At 46.0% G+C, this 21,474-nt stretch overlaps 1 protein-coding gene across 2 annotated transcripts in view; it reads left to right on the top strand.

The window, feature by feature from the left end:
• The first annotated feature begins 1,532 nt into the window (after window positions 1-1,532).
• The window catches only part of LOC148019355 (dual specificity protein phosphatase family protein), a 93,414-nt gene continuing 73,472 nt past the window's right edge, over window positions 1,533-21,474 (top strand). For both annotated transcript variants that reach the window (XM_087661001.1, XM_087661000.1), the window contains exons 1-2: window positions 1,533-1,661; window positions 1,783-1,872. In XM_087661001.1, coding sequence (XP_087517127.1) covers window positions 1,632-1,661; window positions 1,783-1,872 — 120 coding nt within the window. In that variant the 5' untranslated portion in view covers window positions 1,533-1,631. The remainder of the gene's footprint in view (window positions 1,662-1,782; window positions 1,873-21,474) is intronic.

The raw sequence follows: 21,474 nt of genomic DNA, 5'->3' as shown, positions 1-21,474 counted from the left end.
AGAGAATAGAGGCAATTCTCCATATGTACATATAACTCCCTACTATTAGAAGTGGGGAATGACATTCTTACATTTTGTTATGTAGGAAATTTTGAGAGAACATAGGAATTCACTATAGTAATCTATAATTCCCTATTATTAGAAGCGAGGAATCACATTATTCTATTCTCTTATATAGGGAATTTTGAAAGAATGTAGGAAATTTTCTCTTTTGATGTGTAATTCCCTACTAGTAGATGTGGGAAATTTGATTCCCTAGTTATACGTAGGAAATGAATGGATACATATATAGGAAATATCAATGAATTTCCTACATTTCATAAAATTTCCTATATAGGGAATGATTAAAAGTTCCTTGTGAGAGCCTTGCCCCAAAGTATAAAGCATTACATCCCTCCACATTAAAACATTAGGTGCCTAATACGCCAAAACCCTAGGAACCCCCATAAAACGTAAGCTTGGTCCCAAAATCTATGTCCAAGTCACACATATACACATACATGCACCCTAGTTGTTTTCACAAAATGCTAGCTCTTATACAAATTTGTAACCCCCTTCCTCTCTTTGAGAAGAACCTATGTTCCTATTTGAATCCTTATGTATGCTGGCCATACCAAAACCTTGACCTTGGGACCACCATAAAATCACATCTCCACCACCTGCTCTAATATCAAAATGCATATAGGAAAATATACACATACTTGAAATTGCAAAGAAAAACCCTTAGATCCCCTTTGCATAAAAGTAGGAGAAAGAGAGACAAGAAGAAAAAAGAGAGAGCAGGGAACACTAAAATTAGAGGGGAAAATAGAGAGAAAATCCACCCCCAACCTTGAATTGAAACCTTTTAGATGTCCCCCACCTCGAAATCTTACGATCCACGGTAGAATCTAGGCCCCTCCACCCAAAAAAAAGAAAAAAGGAAAAAAAAACCTAATGTCCCATAGAACATGATGTACCATGAACTCCCCAAAGGGACAAGTAGAGAGAAAACTCACCTTAGCTCCCAACCAAAACCCAACCAGCTTGAAATGTACTGTAGAACCCTATCCATCCCGTACGAACAAAACTCTAATGTCCCATCCACATGTGCATGCACCATGAACTCCCCAAGCAAAATTAGGCTTCCCATGTGGAGAGAGAGAGAGAGGTTTGCATGGGGGGAGAAGAAGGGCAGCAAACTCACTTCCTTTGTAATGCTACACTTGTGTGCACAAGTATTAGTAGCAAACGTAACCACGATAAATCTAGGCTAGGTTTTGAAGTGTGCTTGATTCTCTCAAAAGCACACTTTTGAGGTAGGCCTAGTATGCCACGCTAAATCTAGGCTAGGTATTGAAGTGTGCATGATTCACTCAAAAGCTCATATTTGAGGTCGTATGCCATGTGCTCTCATTGGTCATTTTGTATCTATTAATCAATTTCAGGGCTCATGTGTAGGGATGTAGTTGTGCATACTTTATTCCTAGAAGGTGACGTATCCCCTTGAGGCAGACATTATATATAATAATAATAATAATAATTATATATATATATAAATATATATATAAATATATATATTAGATGGTACGACGAAGCGACAGTTCCCGAGTTTAGACGATCGACCTTTCGGACGTACTTCTAGCTGGAGAATGGACTCTCCTCGTGACGATCATCGCCAGGTCTCTCTCTTTCCCTCTCTCTCTCTCTCTCTCTCTCTCTCTCGTTTCCAAGTAGAACAAGCCTGGCTTGGTCGGTCTAGCAGGTTTTGTAATGGCCATCAATAATCTGCGAATCGTGCAGGAAAGCGAGATGGACGTGGAGCTCAGACTTGCTCTGGAGGAGGCTTCCCTGGAGGCAGGCATCGCACTCTCCTCGGCCCTTTACCCGACTGTAAGACACGCTCCTGCTTGCATTTCTTTTGTTAACGTCTCAATTATGGCCATGGCTGGCAACCGGCTTATAATTGGCGTGCAATGCTGTGGCTGTATATCACGTCGGCGTTTTATTTCAAATGGCCAGATCAATGTCCAGAATTTTTGCAATGTGGACACTATATACCTGGAGGATCTCAACATCAAGATGTACTACTCCCATGGCATGGATAATGCCTCGAAAAATATCTCCTCAAGAAGTGGATGATCATCCACTAGCCTGTTTTCTACCGTCACACCGTAGGTAATGTAGTCTGAAGGTATATATATGTGAAAGAATAATCACCATTGAGGTAAATACACACAGTTTGAAACTGCAGTACATGCGATGAAGAGAAAAGCATAAGGATCTACGACTCCTAGATTAACTAGTCTAGCAGTCTACAATGCGAAACCTGTTGGAAGTCAAAGAGGTGAAACAGAAAGTGTGTGTGTGAATGCCTTGAATACAATCATCCCCCAGGGAATCTATATCTGCTTAACGTAAGTCTCTTGGGGAAGAGCTCAGTTTACAATCAACTTGAGAGTGAGAAGAAGTATTTTTTACTCTCACAAGTTTATGTAAAAGATGTATATGCACACATGCATCACTTATTATGTAGTAAAAACAATTGATTTCTTCACAGAATGATTGTAGAAAGAGGAAAAATCTGCCTTTTTTTGTTGTTAATCAATAATACATCAATGTGGCTTTCTTTTATTTTGAAATGGAAAAGCTCGAGAAGGAGGTGGCATAATAAATGTATAGTTCTGCTATCCTGTAAAAGAGCAAGACAAGAAGAGAGAAGATAGAGATATTCTATGATAAAAGAGTAGAGGATGATGATGCTTTTCTCCATTTGGAGGTCGTTTAGGTATCGATCCCAAAGGCTTCTGATGCTATATTAACAGCTCCACATCCTTGTAAATGGATTGTTGACAGTGATGCCTCTCGGCTCATGACCCTTTTTTCTGCAAGTGTTGCCCATTTGCGGCCTTTGCATGGGTAGATTCTCATAGGAGATAGCTCTTCTATTTCCATACAGGGTAGGGGTGATATGGACCTGATTCCAGATGGACATGGTGGTACTTACACTTCTGAGGTGCTTTATGTGCCAGGTTTGGGTTAACATTTACTTTTCGTGCACAAGATTTATACTGTTGGCTTGTTGGTTGAGTTTGATACAGATTCTTTTTGTATTCTTTAGCGTGGCTCGAGAAAGGTACTTTCTATAGGTTATGAGAAGAATGGGGTCTATAAGTTGAGGTTCCCTTCCATCTTGACTTCTTTTCTTCTTACTTCACAGATATAGTTTGAGCTTTGGCATGCTCGGTTTGGCCACTTGAATTATAACTATCTTCGGAAGGCGTCTAGGGGACAGCTTGTCCTGGACATAGTGGTGAGCCAATAGCCTTGTGTATCCTACATTCATGGAAAACAACATTGTGATGCCATTCCCAACAAGGCCTTGAGGCGGTCTTTAGTATCCTTGGAGCTTGTTTCTGTAGATCTTTGTGGACCTATGCGAATGGAGTCTCTTAAGGGGAGTTTGTATTTCATGCTTATCGTTGACTATTTTAGTGGGATGACATGGGCATAATTTTTGACGCTGAAGTCAGAGGCCTTCTCTAACTTCTAAGGATTGGTTGCTCTTTGAAGAGAACTAATTAGGTCGGAAGCTGAAGACCTTGTGGTCTGACAAGGGAGGAGAGTTCGTCTCTAACGAGTTACTAGATTTTGTGTAGATCGTGGTATTTACTAGGAGTTTGCCAACACAAATACACCTCAAGAGAATGGCATATTGGAGCGGAAGAATAGGATTGTGATTGAGATGGCTTGCACCATGATGGAGCATCGTCAGACATCTCAGCATCTATGGGCCGAGGCTGTGGCTACTCCTATCCACATCCTCAATTGGTCACCTACTTCGGCCGTGGTTGGTATGACCCTTATGAGGCTTATTTTGGAGCCAAGCTAGATGTCTCTTATTTCAGGATCTTTGGGTGTGATGCTTATGTTCATATCCCCAAGACTCAGAGAAACAATTTTGAAGTGGCTTCCAAGAGATAGGTGTTTGTAGGCTATAGCTTGCAATCCCAGAGCTACTGCTTGTATGATCTCGTTAAATGGTATGTCTACACAAGTCATGATGTGCGATTTGTGGAGGTTCCAGCTTCAAAGGGGGGGTGAGGAGCACCCTGTAGTTGGAGATTTAGGAGATAGTTGGGCACCAGAGACTATTCCTTTGGAGGTAGTGCCTCTTGGGGATGCTTCTTCTTCAGATGAGGATTCTTTTTCACCACCGGCCACCCCACATGAGCCACCGTCGGTGGATGTCCCAGAGACTTCAACAGATGGAGAGTGATAAGAAGCGATCCGGCCTTCTCCTCGTTGGGCATGTGACACACTTTGTGAGGCAGGGATTGAGGGGGTTTTTGAGGAGTGGTAGGTGCAGTATGACCCACGGCATTCTAGGAGGAACCAAGCGCATTCCAACGAGCTTGTTTGTTCTAACTATTGTTTGATTATACGTCTTATGTAGGATAGGGAGCCCACCTTCGTGAAGGAGGCTTTGCAGTCACAGCATTGAAAGAAGGCTATGGAGCAGGAGTTGGATACTATTGAGCAAAATGGCACTTAGGATCTTGTCTCTCAAGGCATTCATAGGAAGATGATTGGTGTCAAATGGATCTTTAAGACCCAATATCATAGTGATGGTACTCTGGATAAGCACAAGGTATGGCTTGTTGCAAAGGGTTTTGCATAACAACCAAGGGTGGATTTCCATGATACCTTTGCACCTATAGCTTTGATGGCTACCATTAGAGCCATTCTTGCCTTAGCTAGCTATAGGCGATGGCCGGTTTATCATCTTGATGTAAAGTTTGCCTTCCTCAATGGTGATTTTAAGGAGGAAAACTATGTTGAGCAGCCTCCTGGCTTTTCCTCATCTGGCAGACAAGTATATAGGTTGAAGAAGGCCCTTTATGGCCTCAAACAGGCTCCACATGGTTGGAACGAGAAGATAGACTCATTCCTCCAGGAGAGATTGGGATATTGGCGCTCCATGGCCAATCCATAGCTTTATGCCCACATTTTAGAGGGGTTGTGTGCTTTGTTTGTGCTCTATGTGGATGATTTGATTTTGATAGGTCGTCATGTACAGATGGTCAAGGCAACCACGGTAGCACTTCATGAGAAGTTTGAGATGATAAACACGGGACTTTTCCTTAGGGCATGAGATCTATCAAACTCCGTCGGGGATCTTCATCTCCTTGCAGCAGTATGTGCAGGAACTTTTGACTACGTTTGAGATAGACGGATACAAGTCTCTATTGACTCCTATGGATCCGAATTGGAAGGTCACAGTCCATGTTGTTTTGACAGAGGATAACCTTGCCGATTTGTTTACAAAGGCGCTTCCCAGGTTTTACTTCGTCAGCATTCCAAATCCCTCAGCCTCATGTCATGTCCAAGATTTGAGAGGGCGTGTTAGAGATGTGGTTATCTAGTCATCCCCTTGTGAAGAAAATTGCTAGTGTTTGCACTGAGGACACACAGAGTGTATGACCACAATAGAAACAGAAAGAGACAAACAGAGAAACAGAGGGCAAAACTCAAACCCTAAATGCAAAACTCAAAACTCAAACACAAAGAGAAGAAGGGAGAGAGAGAACACAACTTTGAAGTGAATGAATGCTGTAAATGAATGTAAGAGTGTATAGTGTGCTCAAGGGTAGAGCAATGTCGGAGGTATCAGAGTTGAGGTTAAGGTGCTCGCGCTCCTCGAAGTCCGCGTGAGACATCACTAGCTCTTCGCTCGCGAGAAATCAGTAAGTCGTCACTCATACAGGTCAGGTCGTCACTGTTTTTAGGCATGTGTATGTGCTGGACAGTCAGGCGACAGTGTTGCAGGTCACGTTTTGTGCAAGCGACAGCCTGATAGACAGGCGACAGGTCGTTTTTGACCTGTCAGGCAGGGACAGGTCGTTTTTTGATCAGGCGGCAGTCAAACAGGTCACGAGCAGCCAGGCGCAGGCTGCACAGGTCAACGCTGGTCACAAAACTGCAGCGACAGGCTGCATGGCATCAGGCGCAGGCTGCACAGTCACGCGATGCAGTTTCGTCACGTTTTTTTGAGCAAGCGACAGCTCACGCAAGGCTGCGTGGCATCTGACGGGCAGCGCAGGTCAACGGCTGCAGTTTGACACATTTTTCCTTCCAGAAAATTTTAAAATTTTTCTAAGGTTTACTGCAAGCAACCCCTTTGCCACTGACGGGAGTTCGCGCGCGCAAGCACAGTTCTCAGATTTGGTCAAATTTAGACCTGGAAATTTGGGGCTTTTCCCAGATTTGATGCTGTTTATGCTTGACAGTGACATCTGTGTCAGAAATTGCAGACATTGTGCACATTGACCTCAATTAATTTGGGGATTTTTCAAAATTTGTTGGAATTTTGCTCATCCGAGTAAAATTTCTTGGCATTGGACCAAGAAAAATTGGGGCTTTTCATGTATTGATGTAATTTGCCCAGCTGAGTCAGTTTGGCTGACATTTGCGCACATTTGGACCTGGAAATTTGGGATTTTGTGCAGAATTTGATAAATTTCTGCATTATTTGCCTGTGCAGTGGCTGGTTTATGTCAAAACAGCAGAGGATTATTGCTGGTTATGCCAGAACAGCAGTGTATTTGTTGATTTAGCTTGTGCTCTTGCAGTTCAGTCCACTGCTAATCTCCCTCATGAATTTTGGGGGGAGGCACTTAAAACCGCGGTTCACATTTGCAACCGCTCTCCAAACAGGTCCCTAAATAATGGCATTCCTGAGGAGGTTTGGTCTGGCAAACCGGTCTCATATGACCATTTACGAATATTTGGCTGTGATGCCTTTGTGCATGTTAGAAATGAGCTGAGGAATAAGCTTGACCCGAAATCCACCAAAGGCATTTTCATGGGCTATGGTGATGAACCTCAGTCCAAGAAAATTGTTCGCAGCCATAATGTTGTGTTTAATGAGGCAAAGTTGCTGAAAGGTACTTTAGCCTCTGATGAAGACATGAAAAAGGTCAAATTTCAGAATTTGCAGCCACCTATTACTTCAAATGCTGAGCCTCATGGTGCTGTACCACAGGCTGAAATTGATGATCAGCTGGTTATCTTTGAGCCAGATGATGATGGACAGCAAATAGAAGCACAGGGAGGTCATGGACAGCAAGATAGCCTTGCTGATTATGAAAATGCAGGTGCTGGAAATGAAAATGAAGGTGCTGTACAGCATGAACAACATGCTGAAAATGGCTTACAGCAGCCAATAAATGCTGAAAATAACATGCCTCCAGATGTAGATCCGATTCCTGAGAATGTAGATCATTGGGTACGCAGGTCTACACGCCCAAGAAGGCAGCCACATAGGTATGACCCCTCTTTGGATTATGTGATGCTTACTGATGAGGGTGAGCCTCTGACATATAAAGAGGCTAAGTCATGCAAATTCAGCAATAAGTGGGAGCTAGCTATGCAGGAAGAGATTAAATCTCTGTATGCTAATGATACTTGGGATCTTGTGTCGTTGCCCAAAGGAAGAAAGCCTCTTCCAAACAAATGGGTTTACAAAGTAAAGACAGTTGATGGGAAACCCAAGTACAAGGCAAGATTGGTTGCCAAAGGTTATGCACAGAAGGAAGGGATTGACTTCCAGGAGGTCTTCTCACCTGTTGTGAAGATGACCACACTACGTGTGCTTTTTGCTCTCACTGCTGTATTGGATTTAGAGCTGTACCAAATGGATGTGAAAACAGCCTGGTGACATTGATGAGGAGATCTACATGAAACAACCCGAGGGTTTTGTAGTTCCTGGAAAAGAGCAGTTGGTGTGTAAACTAAAATGCAGCTTATATGGGCTGAAACAAGCACCACGGCAGTGGTACAAAAAGTTTGACACTTTTATGCTCTCACATGGGTTTACATGCAGCCATGCAGATCATTGTTTGTATATGAAAAAGGATACAGATGGCAGCCCTATCATACTTGTTTTGTATGTGGATGATATGTTGTTAGCTGGGAAGAGAAAGACTAGCTTGGATGCTCTCAAAGATCAGCTGAAATCAGCTTTTTCCATGAAAGATTTGGGGAATGCAGAGCATATATTGGGCATGAGGATTCGTAGGGATAGAACGCAGAAATTGCTGTTCTTATCTCAAGAAAAGTACATTGAAAAGGTACTGGACAGATTTAACATGGCTGAAGCTAAGCCTCTCGAAGTACCCTTACCTCCATACCTTAAGCTTAGTAAAGCCAACAGCCCAAAAGATGACATGGAAGCCAATGCTATGAAGGGATTCCCTTATGCATCAGCTTGTGGCTCTCTTATGTATGCTATGGTGGCTACTCGTCCAGACATTGCTCATGCAGTGGGAGTTGTTAGTAGGTTTATGTCAAATCCTGGCAAACCACATTGGTCGGCTGTCAAGAGTATTCTTAGATATTTGAAGGGTACACAAAGAAAGTGTATTTGCTATGGGCAGGGTGCACTTAATTTGCAGGGTTATTGTGATGCAGACATGGCAGGTGACTTAGACACTCGCAGGTCCACTAGCGGGTATGTCTTTATAGTTGCTGGAGGGGCCGTCTCTTGGTGCTCCAGGTTGCAGAACATCGTCGCACTGAGTACTACAGAAGTTGAATACATATCAGCTACTGAAGCTTCTAAGGAGGCTATATGGTTGAGCAGACTCGCAGAGGATCTCGGCATGTCTATGAGTACTCCAGTGTTGGGATGTGATAGCCAGAGTGCTGTGTATCTGGCTAAAAATGCCATGTATCATTCACGTACAAAGCATATTGATGTGCGATGTCACTTTATCAGACAGATTCTGGAGGATGGTCTAATCACATTGACCAAGATCAAAACACAGGATAACCCTGCAGATGTTCTCACTAAAAGTCTAGGCAAGGCTCAGCATGAGCATTGCATACGACTAGTGGGAGTTGGTTAAAGGTTCACTTCGGATCTTTAAGTGGGAGGTTGTTGGGATGTAAAGGTCCTTTATTCACCTCCGTGTATTTTACACGTGTATTGTTATGTTGTACATGTGAATGCACCCTTACAGGCCCTAAGTATAAATACATTTTATTCTTTGTGTACCAACACATTGTTGGTACACCCAAATCTATTTGTCACTCTTATTCTCACTCTCACTCACCTGTTCACTACCTCTGCTGCAAATCTTCACGCTTCCGTTACCCGCGCACTCCAACACCAACTTCCCACCGCCAAGCCTCCATGTGCTACCAGCCATAAGAAATATGACACCCTCCTCGGCCTCTAGCTATCCCATAGGCCGCGCCAGAAGGTCCGTCGTCGGAAAGGCTCCGTGATGCTGTGCTCCACCCAGTGCCTGCTGCGTATATGTATGTATGTATATATATATATATATATATATATATATATATATATATATATATATATATATATATATATAAACCTAAAGCGGTACACTCGTCATTGTACCCACAAGTCGTGCTCACTCTCACTCTCTACTCTACACACACACTCTCTCTCTCTCTCTCTCTCTCTCTCTCTGTGTGCAAGCACTGCGTGTCTCAATCCTTGCACCATAGGTGGCAATACTTGAGAGGGCATATTGAGCTAAAACACACTTTACAGCTTATTAGTATTTTTTAACAGTCCCAAACCATGCTTAATTAATGAAAATGCGAATTTGGTACGCAGTTCAAGAGAGTTCCAATGGTCTCCCAAAACCCTAACTTTTTGGGACACCCTTCAACATCTATAAATAGACAGGGAAAAAAACACCACACAAAAACAAAACATCAATTAATTAAAAAAAAAAACAAACAACCATTCCCCTCCTCTCCCATTCGTAACCACCCCTTCCCTCCTCTCTCTCTTCCCCTCTTTCCCATACGCGATGGATGTTCTTCTTGGAGTACTTCATGAAAACCCTGAAAGGCTTTATGTGAAAACGAGCTCGCCCAATCCATATCGTCCTGCATCAGCACATGCCTGTCAACCCTGGCAGTGTACTCTAGGAACCTGGGTGGCTTCTTGGCGACCGCAGTGGCCGGCCATAGCCACTCTCCTGGATCCCACTCCAGCTCATCAAGTGGTTTGCCCTCCCAGATCCAAAGGCATCACTTTGTGAGCTCCTTCCAGAAAACATAGCGGTCCAGTCGCCATGTCTTCCCTTGAAAGCCCACCATTCGAATCCTCCACGAAAGCGCGGCTATCCCCTCATCTTGTTGTCCTATGTCAAGGGCCAAACGTCCCCCCTCTTGCATGGCGAAGAAAGTCCCCTGTGGGACGACGCCCACTCTACCTGCCACCTGTAGGGGGGTGCCTGCTAGTGAAAACCTAGCTACCCATACCTCCCCGGGCTCAATCGGCTCTCGCCAAATTTGGACAAATTGCAGTCTTTGGTCCTATATCGGGGGAGCAAGCCACTCTAGAGGTATTGTTGCATCTATCTCCCTTCTCCTCAACTCCACTCCTCTTTGGGAACCTGATACACGCTGCAACACCTCCTCGTCTGCCATCTTGTACACCTCCTGCCATGTCCTGATGTTACGAGCCGGGCCGGTCTCCCAACCAGCCCACTGGATGTGGGGGCGCTCGCTGATTTGTGCCCCTTCCCTATCTTTGACCTGGGGGTTCCAGATCACCTGCTGGCGGTCTATCTCCTCCTGGCAGCTTGGGGGGCTTTGGTTTAGGGCCTTACGGAGGCCCTGCCACACGCGGAGTAAGCTGCATAGGAAAGGTGATGTGGGGAGGGGGTGATTTGGATTGATGTGAAGATTCATCTCAGGGACGGCCTCCACTCACCGCCAAGCCTCAGTCTACAATCCTGAAGACCCTCCTGCAATAGGACCTTCCAGGTTTGCCCTCCTGGTGTGAGGCCGCGGACTACTAGCTTGCCCAAGAGGGCCATACTCTGATACTCTGGGTCTATGATCCCAAGCCCTCCCTCTGACCTATGCCGTATGATGGTCACCCACGCCACCTTGGCCCTAGAGTCCCTGGAACCATTTGACCCTGACCAAAGGAAGTTCCGCACTAGGTGGCAGAGCTGCACTATGCATGATGAGAAGTACCAACACGAGGTGATGTACCAGGCCGTTGCTAGGAGTACTTGGTTGACCACCAGGGCTCGGCCAGCTAGTGAGAGGCGAGCTATGCTTGGGTAGGTCAATTTCCTCCGAATAGAATCAAGGACAGGAAGAAACTGCTGGGCAAGAGTGATGTCGAGTCCCACCTGGAACCCTAGGTACCGGACGGTCTGCCCTCTGCTCACCCATCTAAATCCCAGGTGGACGCCCCACTCCGTGCTAGAGTCCGGACTTGTGAGGAACCCAACCGACTTTCGCCAGTTGATTTTCGCTCTTGCTGCAGAACAGAACACATCAAGAGCCAGCCTTACTCTGTCTAGCATCAACTCATCGTCCTCTATGTAGAGTGCTGTGTCATCTGTATACTCTGAGTCCAACAACTCAGTCTCCTCTCTCACTAGAGGTCGGAGGCCATGTAATCCGCTCACACGTGACCCGAGGAAGTGAGACATCGCCTCTGCAAAGAGTAGAAACAGGTATTAGGCCAAGGGGCAGCCCTGTTGAACCGATCTCTCCAGCCGAAACTCCTCCCCTCGCCTTCCACCTATGAGAACCCTGTTGGTGGCCGATCTGTAAAGGGTGGAGACCCCGCGAATCCAAACCTAGGGGAATCCCAACCTCACCATGGTGCCCTCTAGGAAATCCCAGTCCACCTTATCATAAGCTTTCTCGAAGTCCAAGAGTAGTACGACCAGTCTCTGCCCACTGTGCTGAGTCCACTTTGTCGCCTCAAAGAAGGTAAAGACATTGTCCAGGATGCTCGTATCCTGGACAAATCCTGTCTGTGTGTCATGGATGATGTCTGGAAGCACAGGGCATAGTCGTCTACCAATCATCTTTGCCAGTGCCTTATAGGCCACTGACAATAAGGTAATCGGTCTCCACTGGGAAAGCTCCAACCGATCTCCCCCTTTGGGGAGAAGACTGATAAGGCCTACCGAAAGGCTCCCTGGCATTTGTCCTGAAGTGAAAATCTCCTAGAAGGCTATCAATAGGGGATTCTTCACCACTTTTCAACACTCTCTCCTCCTCCCAGCTCTGCTGCCTAGCCTGTATGGCTGCCTCTTGGTAGATTTTGCTCGGCTCGGCTAGGACCTCTGCAACCTTCTCTGCTATCCGGTCCCTCCTGTCCCACTCTTTGGTCCAAATCAGCTCTATCTGTCTCGCCATCTCCTCCCTCCTATAGATCGAGTCAGGGATTCGACAGGATCGTGTGTCTAGGGCGGATGCTAGGGGATCAAGTGTTAGGAGAACTGGGCAATGATTGGACAATGCGGTACATGCCAACTGCTCAATCTGGCCTCCACGAGAGCCTCCCCACTCTCCCACATAAAACCTGTCCAACCGCTCCAACAAGGCTCCACCTAGACGCTTGTATCCCCAAGAGAAGTCCAACAAACTCTCCCTCCTGTGGAAGGCAGGGTCTCTCCAGGCATCGTGTGCTCCTACTAGCAGAAAGACCTCCCATGCCTCCTACTCCTCCCTAGCCATGCCCTGGTCACTGGGCCTGGGTGGGAGTGAGCTTGTGCTCATGTAGAAGTAAGATGTCGATCCTTCCGGCAAGGGCAGGTTGTAGCTCTTGCCGAACTATCAACTTCCTAGAACCACGTGCCCCACTGTAGTGGAAACTTTTCACATTCTAGGATGCAAGGTGTAAGCTCATGGGGAGACCTGCGACTGACTGAACAGGCATCTGTTCGGTGTGGAGGTTGCTGATGAGGAGGAGAAGCTATGAGGCATGTAAGTATGCTTTGTTGCCGATCTGGACGGTGAGCTCCAGTCCCCCCATGGTGGCCCTCGGCCGGGACCATAGGGGTGATAGATGCTCCAGGTGGTACTATCAATGTATCTATCAACCATGTTGAGAGTCGTGACTCTGTACACTGGTAGAAACGGGCCGCCTGTGCCAAGGGCCACTCGATCACATCCCTCGGAGCTCTCCACTGTGGAGGAGCTCGAAAGATAATGCTCAAGTTTGGGACCTCGGTACCAGCCCACTAGTTAATGTCCATCATGCAACCAGGCCAGTGCTGTGTAAACAGTGCTAGTCCTTCTTCTCCCATCCACTGGGAGATGTGGTCCGCTACCTGACTCTTCAACTCTTCCTCTGCCTGTGTAGCCGTCCACTCCCCTGAGTGAGAGGACTGAAGGCAAAAGGCATAGTTTGGTCCATCCGATAGTGCTAGTAGATGGACTTTGCCCCTCTTGGACTTACGGACCACGAAGATCCCCACCTCTAGAGGTAGTGGGAACTCTCCGCACTCCGCAACTCTCAGGTAGGACCATGGGCCACTGCGGAAGAACTCCTGTGGCAACAGCTGTGCTTGTCTCGGGAAAGTGTGACGGGCAGCAGGGGCGGATGAGTTGGTGGCTGTACGGGAGGGGGAAGACTGCTGGTGCGAGGAGGATGTAGGCGTGTGTGGCTCATCACCTCCTGTGGGAGGAGGGGGGTTGGATCTGGGAGGGAACATCTGTACCGGGTGCGGATCAGGGGGGTGCTCAGTAGGGGAGGTGGTGGGGGGGAGGAGGATTGGTGGGATGGACGGAGGTGCATGGCGGGTGTGGGGAGGACTTGTGGCCTTGGACGAGGGGGGGGCTATGGGCCAGGGTCAGTGGGGGGGGTTCATGGGATGTGGGGGGAGGGTGGGTGTGGGGGCTGTGGGATCTCAGGTGAGGTAGTCTGTGGCGCGGGTGGTGGATGTGGGGGGTTGCGGTCTTGCTGGGTGGGGCAGGCTGTGGAGTGCTCTGCTGAGGGGGCGTCGCTTGCCCACCTGCTCCCTGCTGACAAGGCTGGGTTTGAGGAGCTGGCTGCGCCCCCTCCCTGCTGTCTCCCTCTCTGTCATATCTGAATCCATGTGAAGCCGTCAACGTCCACTTGCGGGCCTGTCGGTAGAGCCACCTTGGCTTCGAAACGTGTACACACTGCTACCTGGTGCCCAAAGTTGTGGCAGCGCAAGCACTGCCCTGGCTGCCTCATCACAATGACCTGCTGTCTAAAGGCGTGCTCGCCTGCCTCAATATCTAGGAACTATGGGATATTCTTGATCTCTTTCATTGCCACCCATACCTTTGGGACTCCTGCTGCTGTCACTGCATCTGTGAAAGACGTGGGAAGGATAGTGCCGAAGAGCCGTCCAAAGTCTTCCACCAACTGGCAATACTCTATTGCCAGGCCGGGGAAAAGAAGGGTGACCGGGTACTGAAGAAACCTGTTGTGGAATCCAAATGCCTTCATAGAAAGCCATTGTACCAAGGTACCATGTATATGACCCCTTTCGTGGACGCATATGGTGAACTGGCAAGTAACTCGCAAGCTACGTCTATCGAACTGAGCTTGACCATGAAGATCCCTTGGCCCATTAGGATTGCCTCCACGATCTGCGCTGTGCTAATGCGCAGTGTGGAGTGAAGCCAATCCTGAAGCTGGGTCTTGGCTGGGGAATGTCCTACTACCTGACTATAAATTGCTGTTTCCTTTAGCTCTAGCTCCTTAGCTCGGACGACTAAGAGCTACTCCTCAGAGAGGACGACACGCAAGGTGTTTGACTGGGGGCACTCATTGAGTGCGCCGGCGTCTCTGACCAGAGGTTTCCATTGCACGACCCTTTTGAGGAAACTACCGATCACATCGCGGTGCTACCTGAGGGGGAAAGTTGCTTTAGGAGAGGGAGCAACTGGAGGGTCGGGGGGGGGGGGAACAATGGCGAGGGGGGGAAGGCTGTTGTTTTTGGCAGTTGGGGGGGGGGTGTTGGATACTGTGGACGGGACCGCTATCGCAAATGGAGGCAGCACGCCGGAGGGGGGACTGGATCAGAGGGTGGCTTGGCCGGGGGGGGGGGGGGGGGGCCAGCAGGGGGGACGGAATGGCGGGGAAGGTGGAGTAGGCGGCCGAATTTGTTGGTGGGGGGGCGGCGGCGAACTGTTGGGGCGGAGAGGAAAGGTGGATAGGTGGGGCGCTAGGCTATCGCACGCCGTTAGGACGTGGGGGGACCAGCTGATGTAGCAATGCGAAGATCTGGCAGGTGCGATCAGACGTGACCAGAGGGGGAGCTTGTGACATGACGGGCGTGAGCGTATAGTTATTTTTTCAGCAAATATGGGTTTATTTTACTCTAGAGCCTAGTGTCACTACTTTAAGTTTCTAAGACACTAGGTGTACACACCTTACATTGACACTTTAATAAGTGTCCACACCACCCAAATTACATTAGGCGCTGCCCATAGAATCGGCAAATTCTAACACCCCCCTGCAATGCCAATGTGATGAAGTATAAGGATGATCAATCACCAAAGGGTAACAAGTTTAAGGACTTTCGAAAAGCCTCAAACTTCTTGCGTGGCAGTGCCTTGGTGAAAATGTTTGCAACATTTTTCTGTGTGGGTACATACATCAAGCTGATCTCTCTTGCTTAGCATCTCTCTCTGACATGATGGTAAAGCACGTCTATTTGTTTTGTGCAAGCATGAAACATAGGATTTCGTGCTACTACAATAGCACTTTGACTATCAGAAAGAATGGATGTAGGACCCTCCAATGGTAAATGTAGATCAGTCAACAATCTGCATAACCATACACATTCCATTGTTGCCGTGAAGGTTGCCTTGTATTCAGCCTCACAAGACCGCTGTTGCCGTGAAGGTTGCCTTGTACTCAGCCTCACAAGACGAGGTAGCCACTGTAGGCTGTTTCTTGCTTAGCCATGAAATGCATGAATGGCCTAGAAAGAAAGAGTGTCCACTAGTAGACTGCCTAGTGTTTGCATCACCAACCCAATTTGAATCACTGTAAGCCTGTAAGTGCAAGTCTCCTCCCTAGGAAATAATAATGCATGTGATTGAGTACCTTGCAAATATCTGAAGATCTGCTTAACAGCTTGCCAATGTATGGTCCGTGGGCTATGCATATACCTGCTCAAGTGAGATACTGCATACTGAATGTCAGAGCATGTGTTGCAAAGATAAATAAGACAGCCAACAGCCTGGCTGTAAATTGCAACATTAGACATCTCTTCACCATCATGCATAGACAACTTTAGAGTGCACATAGGTTTGCAATCTTGCATACTAAACCTATGTAATAGCTTATCCACATATTGTGACTGTGACATGATGATACCAAGCTGATTTTGGGTGAATTGAATCCCCAAATAATAGTGTAGGCAGCCCATATCTGACATAGCAAATGTATATTTTAATTCAGCCTTAAAATCTGCAATTTTTTCTTTTGTAGGTATGTGAGCAGCATGCCATCTACATAAAGAAAGATAATCAGCAAGTCCCCCCCCCTCATTCTTAATGTATAGAGTGGGAGCAGTTGGACTATTTTTGAACCCTTTGCTAGCCAAATAAGCTTCAATTTTGGAGTACCGTGCACGAGGAGCTTGTTTGAGACCATAAAGAGCTTTATGCAGCTTGTATACCATGTGTTCTTTCCCTTTAACCACAAACCCTGGAGGTTATGACACATAAACATCCTCATGCAAATCCCCATTCAAGAATGCTGTCTTAATGTCCCCAACTGATGTACTTTCCAGCCATAATTTGCAGCCACAGCAATCACACATCTCACCGTACTCATATGAGATGTAGGAGCAAAAGTTTCTTCATAATCTATGCCCTTCTTCTGTGCATAGCCTTTTGCTACCAACTGTGCTTTGTACTTGTCAATTGTACCATCAGCCTTGCGTTTGAGTTTAAAAACCAATTTTGTTCCAATGGCCTTCTTGCTAGGTGGTAAATCCACAAGATCCCATGTAGAGTTAGTGGCAATAGAGTCTAACTCATCTTGCATGGCCTGCATCCAATGTACATCTTGCTGAGCTTCGTCCAAGGAAGTAGGCTTATCATCATCCAATAGTGAGCTCATAAACACATGCTCATCACAATCATCTACTTCCGTAAAATCAATCAAATGTGCTACATTTCTGGCAGCCCTTCTAGTGCATTGAGGTATAGGAGCATCCATTTTACTCTCCTAGAGAGTTTGTAACAGCCATCTTGGGACTGTTTTGGCTGCATTTACAGCAGCCCTTTCATGCTGTACTGCTTCTTCCACTGCATGTGGCAAACCATCATCAATACCCTGCTATTCGGGAGCATATGGTGCAGCAACAACTTGCTGTATTAAGTCTATCCTGCCATTTACAGCAGGCACAGACTCCAAAGTAAGTGGCAATAGACCCTCAAAGACATCATCAATGTCATGAGTGGCTGGCATTTGAAACTGATCATGTGAAAATGCAGCATTTTCAGCAAAATAGAACATCCCTACTGACAAAGACTTTCTTCGTGCGTGGGCCATACAAGCGACAACCCTTGCTCTCCGAACTGTAGCCAATAAATATGCAATTTACAGCCTTGTCATCAAGCTTCTCACGAAGCTCTTTCGGAACATGTGCATAGGCTATGCAACTAAACACCTGAAAGTAGTCTACTTTGGGTTTCTTGCCATGCCAAGCTTCGAACGGTGTGATTGATTTCAGTGCCTTAGTGGGTGCACAATTCAAGACACATGATTTGCACATTGAAGGTCTTCTAGCCAAAATTTATAAGGTAGCCCCTTGCTTTTTAGCATACAATGAGTCGTCTCCATAAGAGTCCGATTCTTCCTTTCAACAACACCATTTTGTTGAGGAGTCATTCTAATAGTGGCTTGATGCATAATGCCATGATCAAGCAAATATGTCTCAAAAGCACGAGACATGTACTCCCCCCCTCTGTTTGTGAGTGTCTGCACTTTTAAGTCAGTTTCAGCTTCAAGCTTTGCAACAAGATGTTTGAAATGCATGAACACATCGGATTTTGTTTTCAGCCCATACACCCATGTATACCGAGAGTAGTCATCAATAAATGTAACAATGTATTGATGGCCTCCAAGTGCATGTGTCCTCATGGGACCACAAACATGAGAGTGAATATGCTACATTTTTCGGACAGCACGCACTGCACCATCCTTTTTGAAGGCAAACCTATGCATCTTGCTCAAAATACATCCCTCACATGCATGAGGAGGTGGAGTCTCCACTGGAGGCAATGCATCTACCATATGACCCCTCTGAAGGGTCATCAAACTCCCAAAGCTCATGTGTCCATAGCGGGCATGCCATAGCTCCGCATTTTGCATAGTGGGCGAAAGAGTAGTGACTGCTAAAGCATCATAAGATTGTCTGTCATATGTATCCAACAAAAATTGACGCTTATACAGGGTGCCGGACAGCCTAAGTGCATAATCCATCTCTCTGTCTCTAACAATGCATATGTCATCCTCAACGATGACTTAAAAGTCATGCTTATTAAAAGCAGAGATAGACAACAAGTTCTTTGTAATGCCAGGTACAAACAGACATCTAGAAGCATGAAATCACAACCATCTGTAGCAGTAATAGTGACTGTCCCAATGCCACATACATCATAACTGTTGCTGTTTGCACATGTAACACACTTCCCAGTAGGGGTTGAATGCAAAGAGGTAAACAAACACTTTCTTGAAGTGATGTGCTTTGATGCCGCACTGTCAAAATACCATGTTTGCTGCATTTTAGCAGCATTAAATGTTGAATCAGCCATTGAAGAATCATAACTGCATGTGAGCAATGCATAGTCCTCCTCTACAAAGTTGGCTAAAGTATCATCATCTGTAGATTTGCTGGTTGATGTTTCTTGGACAGCCAAACCGGATTTCTTTTTCTTCTCTTTGGCCAATCTCTTTCTGCATTCATCGATATAGTAACCGGGCTTCTTGCAATAATGGCATTTCCCCTTCTTTTTAGTCTTTTCTGTGTCTTGGAAAACCTTATTTGATGGCTGTCTAGCATCACCCTCTTGCTGATTTTTTACATTTTGCTTGACTTTTCCTTTGCCTTTGAACTTGGAAAGAATAGCCACATCATCTGAATGCAATGCCACATTCTTCCAAGTCTGTTTCTCTTGCAGCAAGAGGCCTTCCAACTCCACAAATGTAAGGGGCTGTTGCCCCCCCTCAAAGACAACATCAAAGAGTTGTGGAAACCAAGATATGACTCTGGAAGAGAGTTCAGTGTGATGTTTACCAATTCAGCATCCTGAATGACCTCATCAACATTGAGTAGCTGCTCACGCAAATCATGTATGTGAGTAAGGTGCTCTGTCATGCTATCACCTTCATCCATAGTCACATTGGCCAACTCTCTGCAGAGATAGGATATCCTTGCCTTATTGCATGCTGCAAATATATGCTCAAGTACATCCCATGCTGATTTTGAGGTCTTACAAGACCGAATGTGCGGAATAATTGCCTTTTTCACTGACAAGGCAATCAAAGAAAGTGCCTGTGCATCTTTTGAGTCCCATTTCCTTTGATCCTCGGTAGAAGGGAGAGGAGGGGCAGTAGCAGTAGTAGCACCAATACCACCACCAACAGCACCAATAACTTGTCCTCAAGCGTTACGCTGAGGTGTCTGAGGTGCAAGACCTCCTGGTCGCTGCAAATCACCTATAACATAGTTCCACAAGTCCTTTGCCACAAGAAGGCTACAGACCATAAAACTCCACAGTGGGTAGTTTGAGCCATCAAGTTTGTCCTCTTAAGTGAGGACATCAAGGATATTGCTCTGATCATTATTGCCATGACGTGCCATGCTGTCAATGATAGATAAAAATTGGTAGCTAAATACTTCAATGCTGAAGTATAGAGTATACTCCTTAGAGTATCAAAATCCCCCATGAGATTAAGAAACAAGTACCAAACTGTCACACAAATGTCAAAGTGTGCACAATGCCACCCAAATTAGCACTCATCCAGTAAATTATAGCACTATATTGTTGTACCACATCGGCCTCGAAATGTGTGTCTACAAAAGTACAAAATACAGCAACTTAATGCTGATTCTTACCAAAATTTACTAAATTTTCCCAAAATTCTCTGCCCAATCTGATTGTAACAACAATTAAATGTTGGTGTATTGCTCATTGCTTACTTTGGAGTGCATCTTGGGCCAAAGCCCCAAATTTCTTTCTAAGATTTCAAAGAAATTGAAGAAATTTGTACCTTACAGCTGGAATTTCTGCAGGAATTTGGCCTCGGGATGCATGTTAGCAGTGAACAACAGCTAAAATCTGCCTCGTGATGCGTGCCGGATCCAAAAAATTGAAAAGCTCCAAATTTTCTTGAGCCAATGTGAAAGAAATTGCGCAATGTCTATGAGTTTGGTAATAATTTGCACAAAAGGTCTCCAATCAGGCAAAAGCCCTAAATTTTTGGTGGGAATGTCCAAGAAATTGAGAAATTTCTTCGAATTGGTTGTCAATTCGAGCTTCGGGAGCAAAAATGAGCAAAAGCCCCAAATTTTTGGGTAGCACGAGCTGAGATTCGAGAAGAGATGGCTGAAATAGACTGGAAATTCCAGAAATTTCGAGAAAACCCCAAATCTGAAAATTAGGGTTTCTACACTTTTTAGGGTTTGCAGAAATTAACAGGCAAGACTGAGAAATTGGCGGGCAGAGGTGAGAACAGCAGCAGCTCTTCCAAAACAACAGCTCCTTGGGCTGCGTGTAGGATTGCGTGTGGACTGCGCGTTGGATTGCGTGCAGGGCTGCGTACAGGCTGAAAACAACATATCTGGAGCAGATGACTGAGCTGGATAGATCTGGAGCAAATGGACAAATTTTGAGTAGACAAGAGATGGCTCAGCTAGAGCTCCTCCTCCACTTCAGCAACACCTCACAAGAGTTGAAAACTCTTCCTCAAGCTGAGAACCAAGCTGGCAGCAGTAGGACCTTGGGCAGGATGGCACCGGCTGATGGTGGCTGAACGGAATCCGTGTGTACGAGCTGCTCTGATACCAAATGTTGGAAAATGGCAGCCAACTATGGAGAGAGAGATGAGAGACGATGACAGCAAGAGTGAGCTGAAGCAAAAAAGAGAAGAGTACTCGCTAGAATGAAAGATAGAGTGAAAGTACAACTTATGTTTAGGTCAAGGGTTGACCTAACCAGCCTTCCACCAACTAACTAGAGTTAGGTTTATTTTACTCTAGAGCCTAATGTCACTACTTTAAGTTTCTAAGATACTAGGTGTACACACCTTGCATTGACACTTTAATAAGTGTCCACACCACACAAATTACATTGGGTGCTGCCCACAGAATCAGCAAATTTGATCGGAGCAGTTGCCAACAGCAATGGACAAGCTGAGGATAATGTGGTTGCAATCGATGATGGCTGGACAGCAGATGGAGGCAGGCTGTGGGCTGGAAACTGGGCGCCAACAGCAGCAGAGGGTGTGTGGGCTGGTGTAACCTGCAAACAAGGATGATGGCTGAATGGTGGGCAGCCTGTCTATTTACAGATGTGGACTGGAGCCTCCCAAATTAGGGTTTCCATTGAACTCTCTCGAACCACTCCCCATTTTAGGGTTTTTACTCTAAAAGAGCATTTTTTAGTGTGTTTTGGGGCTGTTTAAGATGCTAATCAGCAAGT

The sequence above is a fragment of the Lygodium microphyllum genome, chromosome 20 (genome assembly GCF_053477565.2).
Source record: "Lygodium microphyllum isolate KBCC chromosome 20, Lygodium_microphyllum_v1.1.10, whole genome shotgun sequence".
Lineage (NCBI taxonomy): Eukaryota > Viridiplantae > Streptophyta > Polypodiopsida > Schizaeales > Lygodiaceae > Lygodium > Lygodium microphyllum.
The sequence above is the reverse complement of the archived record's forward strand: the minus strand, read 5'-3'. Positions and strand labels throughout refer to the sequence as shown.